The 14,210-nt window shown below is 37.8% G+C and overlaps 1 protein-coding gene across 4 annotated transcripts in view; it reads left to right on the forward strand.

The window, feature by feature from the left end:
• GRIN2A (glutamate ionotropic receptor NMDA type subunit 2A) overlaps positions 1 to 13,685 on the forward strand; it is a 168,161-nt gene extending 154,476 nt beyond the window's left edge. For 2 of the 4 annotated variants that reach the window (XM_048320666.1, XM_048320667.1), the window contains one exon: positions 1,440 to 13,685. In XM_048320666.1, the coding sequence (XP_048176623.1) occupies positions 1,440 to 3,230 (1,791 nt within the window). In that variant the 3' untranslated portion in view covers positions 3,231 to 13,685. The remainder of the gene's footprint in view (positions 1 to 1,439) is intronic. The other 2 variants (XM_048320668.1, XM_048320669.1) reach the window with 2 other exon arrangements.
• The last annotated feature ends 525 nt before the right edge of the window (positions 13,686 to 14,210 follow it).

A 14,210-nucleotide genomic window follows, 5' to 3' on the forward strand; every position in this document is an offset into this window, starting at 1 on the left:
GGGAAGTCTTTATCCATTGGACTATTTAGGGTATGAATTATCAAATGCAAGGATAATCAGGAATCAAATGCTGAAAACAAGTACATTAAGGGACAATTTCAATGAAGAAATGGTAGAGCTCAGATGCAGGAAATGTATTAATTTCCACATAAAAAATAAAAAAAACCCCAAAAACCTAATTTGATAAGAGACATTAGCCCTTGTGCATTTCTTAAGCAAGAGAATTGTAAGTTATAAAAATACAATGGAGTATTTTTATAAGCTTTTCTTGATAGCAAACTTGAATAGACTCTATGAGAAAAGGTCAAACACAAGTATCATTTATGTGATATTGGTGATATATGTCTTGTATTGGTTAGGTACTAAGGCAAGTTTTAATGATAACTTTACCAGACCCAAAGGGGATTTACATATCCAAGAAACTGATACTTGTAACAAAAAAGGGAAAAGTGGGCTTATTCTTATATTTTTGACAAATTAGTTGGGTTTTTTCTTTATATATTTTTAAAACAGATAGAACTTTCATTAGGTAAGTGATTTCTCTGGATTTTTTATATAGCCTAGGAGAACTGAAAATGATGCTAAAATGGCTAATTGCTTTAAAGAGTGCTGCAATTACCCTGTTGAGTAGATTGGACCATTTTGGAACTGCATTAAAAATAGTCTGCACTACTCTGTTGGGGATTGTCTGGGAACCATATGCACCTTAACCTACACATTTTATATTTGAACTTTGTATTTCTGGTCTTTTTTTATATGAAATTCTCCTAAGCAATGCAGGAGAAAGAGTACTTATGTCATAGGTAAATGTCTGAGAATTGCTAGTTCACAGGGTTGGAAATGTCAACTGGGCTCACAGGAGTGACCGAAGAGGTTGGAGTGAGAAAATGGGCTTCAGCCTTTTGCTCAAAATTAACTCACATTCAACTTTAGAAAGAGCTGGGTTTTTTTCATATATACTGGGATAGGGATCAGAAAAGCTAAAATATGATGACTAGAAGCCTTTTCATTTCAGTACAAGTGAACTTAATCTCCAATAAAATAGTCCCACTACAGGCTTGTTTAGAGGGGAAACTTAATCACTGGTTTAAAATAAGGGAGTATCTATTACTGAAGGTTAGTTTCATTTTGTGCTGAGATTAGGGAACCCTTTGGGGTACCTTCTAATCTTGTATCTGGAATAAACTGGGGAGGCCAAGACAGACCAATGGTTTGTGAAACACTGGCAATTTTTCTCCTTTGTAATTCCAACAGATATAGTAGAAAATGTTCCTCCATTTCAGTGCAAGGAAATTATAAAAAGATGGAGATGTACTTTTAATCTTTCCAGTAATTGGATAAAAATGTTTAATTGTTCTTTATTGCTAGTAAAAGTAAAATGGAATTTTTAATTTGTTATACCTAGTGATTTAATTTGTTTTACATTACTCATATTGCAGGGTATTTACAGTTGCATTCATGGAGTACACATTGAGGAGAAAAAGAAGTCTCCTGACTTTTCTTTGACCAATTCACAAACCAACATGTTAAAACTGCTGCGAACAGCGAAAAACATGACGAATATCAATCCTTCAAGAATTGACTCCCCCAAAAGAACAGCTGACTTTATTCAGAGGGGTTCTTTGATTATGGACATGGTCATGGATAAGGGAAACTTGATATTTGCTGATAACAGATCCTTTCAGACAAAGGACAACTTTTTTGGTGACAACATAAGTGAACTGCAGACACTTCCTGGCAATCGACACAAGGACAATCTGAACAACTATGTTTTCCAAGGGCAGCATCCTCTCACACTGAATGAATCCAATCCAAATACAGTAGAGGTTGCAGTAACAACAGAAGCAAAAGTGAACTCCAGACCCAGGCAGCTTTGGAGGAAATCTGTTGAATCTTTGCGTCAAGAATCTGTACGTCAGGGCCAAGGTCCCCAGAGAGAAAACGAGTCAGAGGAAAACAGGCAGCTTTCATTGAAAAGCCAAAGATACCTTCCTGAAGAGATTGTCCATTCAGATGTATCAGAGACATCAAGCAGAGCTACTTGCCACATGGAAGCTGAAACCAACAACAAGCACCACAAAACCAAGGACAATTTTAAAAAAAGGACAGTAGCATCAAAATACCCAAAAGACTGTAGTGAAGTGGAACTGACATATCTGAAAACCAAACAGGGCTCTCCACGGGATAAAATCTACACAATTGATGCTGACAAGGAGCCAGGATTCCGCTTGGACACACCTCAGTACATCGAAAACATTGTCCTTCCAGAAACTGTAGAGTTTCCTGATGTTTACCAAGATCACAGTGACAGCTTCAGGAAAGCTGAACAAGCTAACAGGACTCCATCACATAACGAAGACAGTCTTCCAAATAATGACCAGTATAAACTTTATGCAAAGCACTACACTCTCAAAGAAAAAAATACTTCCCTAGGTGACATGAACGATAGGTACAGGCAGAATTCCACCCACTGCAGGAGCTGTCTCTCCAACATGCCCACTTACGCAGGACACTACACGACCAGATCTCCCTATAAATGCGATGCATGCTTGCGGATGGGGAACCTCTATGATATTGAGGAAGATCAGATGCTGCAGGATACAACGAACTTATCACTTCCTGAAGAAATATATGAGCGTACTTGGTCACAAAGTAGTGCTCTGCAATATCATAGAAAGAATAAACTGAGGATTAGCAGGCAACACTCTTTTGATAATATCGCTGATAAGTCCAGGGAAATTGATATTGGAAGACCTTCTCGTAGTATAAGCTTGAAAGAAAGAGAGAAATTTCTTCAAAGTAGTCCATATGCAAGCATGTTTAGTGTTCCCTCAAGCAAACTGTTGAGCAACAAGGCCTCACTTTTAACTCATGCTCTGGAGGACAGTAAGCGGAGCAAGTCCCTGTATGCTGTTCACTCGGATGATAACCCCTTCCTGCACTCCTATCGTGATGACCAGCATTTATCTCTTAGGCGAAGTCCAGCTGATCTTTATAAACATTCATTGCCAACAAGAGGAAGAAATGATAATTATTTCAGGTCGTCCATACAGTCTACAGCATCATACTCTTCCAGGGATGGTCGGATCCATAATGACATGTACATTTCAGAGCATGTTTTGCCTTACGTTGCAAATAGGAATAGCTTGTACTCAACTCCAAGGGTTTTAAATTCCTGTAGCAATACACGTGTGTATAAGAAAAGGCCTAGCATTGAATCAGATGTTTAAATTTTCCATGAACACTTTATCTATAGGGAAAGAATAGTTGCCACCATCTTAGAGGGAGAATTTTTCCTTTAACAACAGTATCCTGCTCTGGTAAATGATACATAAACCTCTCCCTTTCCCAATGTACTTTTGTACATGAATACAGGTAAACTGGTATGCTCTGAACTATCCTTTTAAAACATGTCTTGTTGAAAAGGATAAAAAATAGCCATTTATGTATGCTTTATATATAAATGGCAAGTTGTACTGAAATAGCCCCAATATATGTTGGCAACTATGCTGTTTTGTACCTAATTATTTTACTATTTGGGTTATTCTAACTTATGTTGCTAAGTATCATTCAATGTACTTTTGTCCTTAGAAATGTTTAATGATTTTCTGGTACTGGATAAGCAATATGGTATTCATGTAGTATGACACCGACAACAAGAAATAGGGATGCATTTGCACAGATTCAAAAGTAAGATTCTGAAAGAGAACAGAAAGCTAAGACTTCCAAAAACATATTTTAGCTTCATAATAATTTTCAAAGCCAAATAATAATTTAAAAAAACCCCAAACCCCAGGACCTTAATAAGTAAAATACAGTGTGTTAGCACAAAATTAGTATGTTCCTTCTAGAGTGACAGACAGTAGATAGGAAGGCAGTAACCCCAAACATGTGAACTGCTGTGTACCAAAAGGAAGCCCCAAGGATATTGGTTAATGTTCATGTACAAATGCTTTTCTTATATTGCACATGCACTTACCATTACAAAGTAAGTTCATTAAAAAGTTTGCAGTAATCTTGTCAGAAATTTCACAGCTGCCTAATCCAGAGTATATATTTTTAGATATCACTATATGGCACTTACTATGGAGCTGTGGACTTTATTAGTAACCTTGAGGCCTAATGTGTACGTAAGTTTGCATTTGCCCCTTACTGGTGATTACTCAGGGCTGTATAGTATTTCTTTTATTCTTTCACTTCCCAAACCAAATCCCAACCCACTGTAGTTCTTTGTTCATAGTGTATTAGTGACAACTAATTAATTGTATATTAATAGTATTAAAGCTGTTAATACAGTATCAAACACCGACAGCCATAAGTTCAGTGTGATCAGTGAGGAGCGTGGTACCATTTATTTGCATACACAGAGAAGGATTAACACCTTTAGAAGGACTTCTTCCTTCCACAATATTGTGCATATTTGTTGAACATCAGACCATTTTTCTAACCTCTCAAATCAAGTCTGTTATATAAACTGAATATATGCACACATAACTAAGAAACAGTATCTTTATTATCACTTGCTGGTATACATAGCAGGGATGCATTGTTATATGACTTTTCCTTCTATAAATGTCAATCAGATTATTTCACAAATAAAATGTCTGCTACACACCCCTGTACACACACATCTGGAAGAAAAAAACCCACTAGATTTTAACCATAAGGGAGCGTGAAAGGGAAGAGAGGAAGCCTTTCAGGAGAAGAGTGTACAGCTTTTCAACTAAAGAAGTAAATATAATTGCTAATACATTTAACTACTGAAAGTATTCCTGAGGTGGTGCTCTCCCATTTTCCTGCTACTCTGAGAACTGCTTTAGGATTTTTGTGTAGAGGAAATTTAGATTGTTCAAGCATTATTCCCTCCATTTCACTGAAGAACAGTGAGCAGGGAAACCATTACCACTGTGAATTGGAAAATGTGAATATTACCCTAACTTTTCTCTAAACTGAAACTCTTCTCAGCAGAATCGTGCCTGTCAGCTGTAATTGAGGCATCTGCATGCCAGAGGTGCAGTATGCAAGGTGTTTAATTTAGAACAGCATACTGCAGAGTTGCAAACAGGAGATAATATAAATGATGTGTAGGGATAGTCAAAATAAAGCTTCTTGAATTTTGTTTACAGCTTTTTTTTTATTAAACAGATTTAAACTGACTTTAGCTATCGAAGTCCAGAATGAGTTCTTGGTATTTGCAAATGTATTTGTATCTTCACCATCTTGTGATGGTGAAGGATGACATTTTTTAAGGAATGAAATGTAATGAGATTTGGGCTTCTGAGGCTCTTTCCAGTTTCCAAAAATCTCAGTATACTTTATTATAAGTATGATCAGAAAGCATATCTATGGGTATCTCTATGCAGTTCAGGTAAAAATATGTTTTGGGTATTCTTTATTCAACATTTGGTCATAATTATTGGCCCTGATTCATATGGAAAGCTTTCTGGTTCCTCACTGGAGGGAGTTTTTATAAACAGAAGTTCCTTACCTCCCCTTACAGAGATGCAGATTTCTTAGGAACAGTTGTGTGAGCTAAGCAGGGTTAGGATGTCTGTGGGATGAACACTACTTGTCATGAACCCAAACCTTTTCCCAAAGACACAAGTATGCTTTGCTCTTAAGTCTACAGGAGGGCAAATGCACTGAAGGTGTAATGTTGTAATGAGTGTAATAAAAAATATTTCAGGCACATTTTAATATCCAATCCAAGTCATAGTATATTAACTAAAATCTGAAGTGTTTTGAACTATCTGGTGTGTTTCAGCAGATATGATTTGCTGATGTCATGCCAAATCCTGCCATGGAAGTTGCTGAGCATTTTACCAAGTAAATCATAAAACTCAGTGGTGGCTCTTGTCTTTCACATCATCATAAAGCTCTCAAAGTATTTGTCGATCGCTCCAAGTCTTTTGTATCATCATCTCTATCTAACCAGACACACATAATTCAATATATATACAAGTACTGTACGTGAAGTTGTGGGAAAGAAAAATTCCCATTTACATTTTCTCTCCTGAGATTCAGTTGTAAACATCCTCAACCCAGGTGGATTGATCTTTCTGTGAAATGTACAAGCAAATTAGCTACAGTGAAATTGTGAAATTGCAGTGATTGCAGTGTTTGCTTTTTCTGATTTGAGCAGATTTCTGGTGACTGTAGAGATTTAGTATTATTATCTGCAATATTCAATACAACCACCTGCCCTCAACCAAAATAAAGAGACAGAGGGAAGACTTGATAATGTTGCACAGCAGTTGTTCACATGGAAATATAAGATGCTTCCATAAAGGAGGAAAAAACCCCACCAGATACTGAAAGTAGAGGGAGTAAGAGTCTGCATGCATTTGTTGTTTTGATGTTGGCATAAATCCAAGTCGATAAAGGGGAAGGAGAGCTGAGGCAGGGCTGTAGGCAGTAGCTGGTTGCAGATGTGCTCGTGTAAAGAAGAAGCAGCTGAGAAGTTGAAGAAAAATCTTCAACAGAGCCACAAGCCACAGCTTGTGAGGCTCAGCCGTAGAGCGCGTGGAATTCTGAATTTTGCCTGAGCTTTATTGATATATTTGCACTGACTTTCAATTAAACTGAGATCAAGACTTTCTGTATTTCCCTCTCTCTCACTCTAGCTGCTGCTATACTTGAAGAGGAGAAAAGAATCTTCCTGCATAAGTGGCCATCCTTTCTGTACCTTTCTGGATGGTGCTGGTGACTTGTTACATTTTCCTGATTACAGCTCTAGCAGTTTGTTGGTCATTCCTATCACCAAGATTTCCTGTGACTCCAGCTGGAACTGAATCAGGCTGTAAATGATATGGGCCATTCTTGGTAGCATGTCCTGTAGTGTTACACTGCTCCTGGACGACACCTTTTATGGAGGCAGGATATTGAATTGCTGAGGAATGCAGTAGGTACATGGAGGTAAAAACAGCTACATAGACATACCTGCCTCTTGCTTTTTTTCTCTTTTAAAGATATTGTAGAATTTCTTCATGTTTTTGTCTTTCCCTTTTCACCACAGTAAATTTTCCTTTTTTTCTCTCAAATAGATTTTGTGTTCTGCTTGTGTTTCTTAGAACAGTGTAGCCACCCACTAATTTTAAAGCATGGAAATAAGATATTTTAATATATAAGATAAAATTAAGGAAAATTAAGAGATCTTGCATTTCTGGAAAATTTAATTTAATGTATTTGCAGCTTTTGCTCAGAATTCATTACTCTGCTATCTAAGAAGCTTGGTTAGGAGAAAGTGCTCTGGACAAACAAAAATGAAATCACCACCAGGTCACCGTGTTTTGGCAGCATCTCATAAATACATGTCTCTTTATGGTCTTTCAGGAACACTTAAGAGGTGAAATAAGGCTCACAAGGGAAATCAGATGTGGTTTATTTTTCCTGATGAAAGCAAATCTTTTTATACAGTTTTAAAGGAACCAAAAGCTAGAGCTGTGTGTGTAGCTTTGGGTTTCTGTGCTGGAAGGCTAAGCTCTTTTGTTACCAGTGGAGAGAGAGAGAGAGAAAGCAAGAGAAAGCAAGCTCCCTCTGGATGGAAGTGCAGGGACTGAGGGGTTGGGAGCAGTTATGTGGGGGATGTGTCCAGAAAGATATTACCTCTCTCTGTTGACTTTTTAGAAAGTATAGGCTCCTAACTCAGATATCTCAGTTAGGTGGACTTAGAAAAGCAGTGGTCTGTTTATCCCCAGCCTCCAAAATCTGCCAGGTAAATCTTCAAGTGAGTACCAATTTCAGCCTTGGAGGTGTTACAGGTTCCTGTGCTCATGCAAATAGGTTTTTTTGTGGGGTTTGCAGTACCCCCTGCATAGTTGGGATAATAATTTGCTTTATACCATGTGACTACCCAGCATAGGAGAAAAGTGTCAGAATCTATTCCTTGTGGAATAACTTGCTGTTTTCATATTTATGCAGTGTAGCATATGCACCTTAGAGATGGGGAAGATTTTGATACTGTTCCCTCCCTTGCTGGGTTTATCAATGTAGAACAGGAATTGTGTCTCGAATCGAAGGGTCTGAGAATCTGCCTGGATTTAGGAAGAATTCAAGAGGTGTATTTTTTTTGTTATTTTACATTGCATTTAAGATGTTGATATATAAAACCTAGTGAAAACAGAACTTCTATGAAAAAAATCTCTCCTAGTTAATATAAAAGAATAACTATCCTGTGGCTTGGCTAGATTGTGTCAAGTGTTAATCATCACATCGTGTGCTTCTTTCAAGATGAATGTCATACATTCCCTTGCTAAACTTTTCCAGCTCTAGTCCTATCTTAACTCAAAAGTCGTTTTAAAGCAGATACCTTTCCTGTGTAGGGCAGACTGGTTTGCAACAAAAAACAGTTTTCCAGTGTTCCAGTGATAGACTTAAATTATTTTCTTAGCAATGATTTTTTCTTTTTTGTTAATCTAAACTTCCTTCCTATTGAGAGCTGAGCCTTCCAAACTTAGCAGTGCTGAAGGAACTTCTGAAAGAACATAAAGGCCTTTCAAAGTGTGGCTTATGGTATGAGCCATTTCCCTGCTCAAATTCACCTGTACTGTCTTATTTAAATGTCTTAGCAACATGTCAGCGTTTAAGGGAGCTCAGTTTAATCACAGCTGTGTATTTCTTTGTGATATGGATATAAGTACAGACAGGGACATGGTGTGATAGAGGAAAGGCTCAATGTGCTCTGGCTGGAGTCACCTGTGAAGCTGTGGTTAAATGGGAGTAGCCTCACGACTGTCCTGTCTCTTACATCTTTCTGATCATGCAGAGTCTCTGTCTGATGTGCACATGCTGTACATGGTGCAAAACTCCTGTCGAGTTCCTCAGCTGTCTCTGTGGAGCCGCTCCCATGCTCACCCCCATTCCCGTGTCACAGCAGTGTCTGTCAGAGGGGAGGTGGCTGCTTGTGCTCTCTTGTGTCTTTGCCTGACTCAAGGGGAGCTGCAATCCTGCCCTGCTTCTCCCTGCTCTGCTGGGGAGGGTTACTGCACTCTCTGTAAATAAGCTCTTCATTTATTTCCCTCACTCAAGCTTTAACTTTTTTTTCCCCCTGCTTCTGTCGACCTGTGTACAGAGTATGCGCTCTGAAAATATGTGCTCTTCCAAAGTCCTGCAACTTTGGAAGCCAGGAATACAGGTGTGCATCACCCTGCAATGCAGTGAAGATGCACTTGGTTCTCCTCGTGGGATCGTGAGCTTTTTTGTTCCATACTGCAGAATGTATCTGCCATGATTGAAACTGGTTTTTTTTTTTTAAATTTCTGCCATTCTAGCAGCTGTAAGAATCCACTGCTGATTTTGTGATGATTTTGTCATATCTATAATTTAAGAACCAGAAATAATATAAGTAAAAATAAGTTACCTCACTGTTTACCAGGTTTTTGTTGTTTTGCGCTTAAATGACAATTTTTACTCCTTTTGCTTAATTCTTTACCTGTATTGAAAACAAGGCTAAATTAGTAGAGAATATAGCCATGCTGTAACATTGTCATGCAATACCTTTATTAATAGATAACCACACTAAATATAGTATTACATATTTAAAAGAGAGATGGTTTCGACTCTCCAACTCTTAAAAAGTAGTGGTGATAAGCAGTTATACTCCTAGATGTTTTGTCCTTTCCCTTTTGTATTAGTATTTGTTTTCACTAATATATTTCAAAAATTATATTTCTGTGCACGTTAGAAAACTGTGAAAATAAATACCAATAAATATTGTGATACTTATTCAGTGCACTGTAAAGTTCCAAGTGAGATGATACTTTGCTTGGGAATTGATGAAAGTTTCCTCACTTTTCAGAAATGGTACTAAGCTTTAATGTGGGAAAATGGTAATATTTACAGTGACATGAAATTTTAATGGAGAATGTCTTGTTTTGCACTTCTGGTACTATTAGAAGAAATGATATGTTTTTCTCAGCAAATGCATTATGAGATTACATTTTAAAGTTTGTTCTATGCATTGCAGTACATAAGAATAACCGCTTTGAAGAGGTTTGTGTTACATCATTACTACAGCATTCTTTTGTCTGATAATTTTTTTTCCTGAGCTTGTTTAATAATGGTGTTTAATGGCAAAAACCTTTTGGGAATGTATTTTGGCTTCTGTTTCACATTGCAAACCCTGAACCTGGATCCGTAGTGATGCAGTGGAAGGCCCTGATGAGGCTGCTCTGCCTTTCCGTGCTCCTGGGGACAGGGACCTTCCTTGTTCCCAGCTGGGACAAGATTAGAGGAGTCCAGAACACTTTTGGAGGATGTGCTGTGCAACAATAGAAGTGTAAATGATCTTCAAAAGTGAAAATAAAAAGAAATTGGAGGTTCACAGTTAGCCACACTAGTGGGGGTGTCTGTGACAGGGGTCTGCAGTTTCTGGAGGAGATGATAATTTTTAACTAAAGTAATTTGAATTCTTCTTAAGTTTCTGAAAGTAACTGAAAAAGCGGGAGTTTTCTTTTTCTTTTAAAGCCAAAGTCTTTACGTTTTCATATGAGGTTTCACGGGAAAATGGGCCAAAGAATACAATTAAATATGCAAATGGTTAATCTTATGGAAAAGGGTATCCTGTTATCTTGATATGCACAAGCATATTAATGGTAATAGGAAGAATGTGTGTAATTTTCCTGTATATTGCTATGTAGGTTGCACTATTTTGAATGACACAAGCCTGATATTTTAATTACCAAATACCATAAGATGCTGTTTATTAATAGTTTAAACTTGTTAACCTAAATATATATACAGTATACACAGGCGTGCGTGCATACACCTTCCAACCCAGTCATGCGTGAGTAATCTCCCCAGGCTGTGGGACACATTGCAGCAGTGCTTTATTTTAAGTGGTTTTCTTCTCTCCTTTCCAAACCTCCCACATCTAGAAATCTTCTAGCAGCATTTATTGTAGTGTTTGATACCTGTTCTAGAAGGGGCTAAAGGACTTGTTTGGGTCAGGATTGCTTTGTGCTAGGACGCATGAAAACATGTCAGAGAGTTCCTGTCCAAAAGAGCTGGAATTGATGCTTGCTGTAATGACAAAGTTGTAGGGAAAGGATGGCTTTTCATGCTGGTTTGAAAAATCTTGGCCAGAGATGTTGGCGTGGTGACTGACCTTAAACTCAGTGGCAGCTCATGTGATCCACATCTGGTCCTTAAACTTGTTACTTAAGGCCGCTGAGGAAGGATACCTCCAGAACAAAATTCCCAGGAGGAGCAGCTGGTGTGTGCACCAGTGGCTGCCCATGTGTTCTCCCATGCAGACTGGGCAGGTTCCAAAATGGGTTTTGCATGCCAGGCAGGATTCAGCAGTGGTGGGTAAGGCACAATCAATTCTCTCCATACTAGTACTGGTGATGTGGAGGTTTCCACCGAGGGATGAGTGTGGTACTAGGCTTCTTTTCTAAATCTATGCTGCTCTAACTAAAACTTATAACAAAAAAAAAGTACCTTGGAATAATTTGGTGGAATTCCTGAACTTTTTCTGAAAGGGAGTGTTGGATAATTATGAATTTTTCCACCGTAACCAAGAAACACTAAATTCTGTAGGGTCAGATTTTGTCTATTACTCACTGCAAGCGTGTTTTGGAGCAGAACTTGGTTTCAAGTTCTTCATCTGCAAGAAGCAAATTTTTGCTTAGCTTATTATTACCTGGTCTAGGTTTGGATTCCAAATGTGGACAAAACATCTTTTGACTTAAACAGGGATGTGTGAGGGAGTGATGGGGGAGCAGATCCTTAGTGCAGTTCACGCTCAGATTTTAAAAATCCCCAACCAAACCTCATGTTGCAAAGGTTTGGAAATTGCATCATGTAAAATTGTGTGCAGCTAGGAAGGAAACCAGTGCAATTTCAGTAAGAGCTGTTTGCAGTTTATACTTGATATCAGGTATAATATTTTGAAATAGTCTTCCTCATTTCAGAACATACATTTTGCACCAATGAAGAACAGCCTGATCTCTCTGTCTTCACACCTCACACCCACATGCACAGTGGATCTCGTGCCTTCCCTACTGAAACCAGGAGGCACAAACAGAATTCATTAATGTGTTAGGCAAACTCCTACCTGATTCTTAACTCATTACTTAATTTTTATGCAAAATCTGCATCCATACATTTCAGGATCTCAGAAGCACTTCACCTGTTAATCATGTTGATTTTAATTCTTCGGATTCAAATTCACACTAAACCTGAAGGGCATTTGTGCTTCCTTTCATCCTGTTTAAGGATATTTGTGGGCTTAGGTGAAATACTAATATTTCTGTGCTGCTAAACAAAACCCACCAGAAATATTTTAAAATCTCAAATTACACTTTGAAAAACATTTTTTTACCTGTTTACTTGAATAGTATCAGTTTAATATGTTGTCCTGATCAGTTTTTGTACGTATACATATGTATATATATAAGCTATATATAAATATGTATATGTATAAAGTTGTTGTGGAGAATGAGGGGCAAGACAGAAATCCAGTGTTGTGAAAAAGATTCTACAATCATTTATTAACAGTTTCAAGTAATGTATTGTTGTTTTGAGTTTGATTAGAAGTTACTTGCAGTTGAACTATGAAAAATGAAATGCAACCAAGAAAATGAGAATTCACAATATTAACTTACTATTTTGCTCACAAAGAAAATTAGTTACTAGTACAGTTGGAAGAATATTCTTTTTTTGATGGGGGAAAAGAACTCCAGGTGTAATAGTTTGTACTGATTACATGGAACACTAACCTATATTGCACTAGGAGAAATTTGCATGTCAAAAATAAAATTTTACCAGAAGTATTGGAACCATTAGGTTCCATACACAGTAAAATAAAAAGTGTATCACTTCTGTTATTTACTAGTGCAATTTGCTGTAACACTCTCGAAAGTCTCATACTTCAAACCAAAGAGTAAGTCATAAACATCCAGTTACTAGCAAAGAATAGTAGAGATTTGAAGAGCTCTTAACACCTGGGGAAATAAATCAGGATGTTAGAGTAGAAATAAAAGAATATTGTTGAAATGGAATCAACCATAAAATAATTAATTTTTAGAGAATTCAGAATTTCATTATAAAATTCACAGTCTAATGGATTCTTCAAAAGAATGGGTTTGGGGAAAAAGAGAATCTTTAAAATCTAGTTTTGACATTCCAATTACTGCCTATTTTATTAGCTAGGTTTAGCAAAGTGAAATGAGTTTTAACACACGCAGTTTTGGCTGCTGTGTGGCGCAGACACGTGAACACCCAGCTCCCCCTGCACCTTCTGTCCCTTCCTCTGAGATTCTGGGGTGGCTGGAGCTGCCCCAGAGCACCCAGTGCAGCGTGGAGGAACTGGGATCACACACTTCTCTCCTGTGTTCACATACTGTCTCACTGCAGTTCACCCTGACCATATTCTAACCCAGTGCATGACTGAGTGCTAATACTGTATAAATATTTTGAAACATATCTTAAAAAAAAAATGTTTGCTTCAAACTTTTTATGATAGAGAAATATATAATTATTATGGTTGTCTTACAAATTGTATTGTGTTCATTTTTTGTTAAATATGTAGAAAAACATTAAGGGAATGGGGGACTTGAATGTCTGTGTGTACTGAAATGTATATAACTATTTGGAAGAACACATGTGCCAAGTATAACATGATGTAAAAATTGTAAATATATGAAAAATTCATTTTTCTAATAAAGATAATTTCTGCCAATTAATATGAAAAGGAACAATGGTATCATTCTTGTCTGTCTTCCTTGTTAAATGGGACAAGATGAAGCATCACCTATGAAGAAAGTTTACATTCGTTTTTTCCTATGCCATTGATGTGATTTGAAGGGTGTTAACAGCCCCATGTTTTGAGACATCCTTTGCTGTTAGAAATTATCTAAAGGTGAAGATGCCTGAAGCTAAAGCTGACAGTATGTGCTTGGTGATCCCAATTTAATTTAATTCACAAAGAGGATCGAGACAATTAACTTATGCAAAATTCCTTTGTTGTGAGAATGATGCTTTGAAAGGTGCTCCATCAGCAGAGGGAGCAGGAGGAGCTCGGTGAAGGATGGGTCCTTCACCTGTGGCACCGTCCTCCCGTGTTCCCAGCTGCGTCGGATGCACGAAGCACGGGGGGGGCTGCAGGAGGAGGTGACCTTGGCTGCAGAAAGGTGGGAGCTCTTTGGGCCCTTGTGGAGGCAGCATCCAGCCTGAGAAGGAGGTGTCCTGCCAGGAATGATGCTACCCCT

The sequence above is a fragment of the Corvus hawaiiensis genome, chromosome 16 (genome assembly GCF_020740725.1).
Source record: "Corvus hawaiiensis isolate bCorHaw1 chromosome 16, bCorHaw1.pri.cur, whole genome shotgun sequence".
Taxonomy (NCBI): Eukaryota; Metazoa; Chordata; class Aves; order Passeriformes; family Corvidae; genus Corvus; species Corvus hawaiiensis.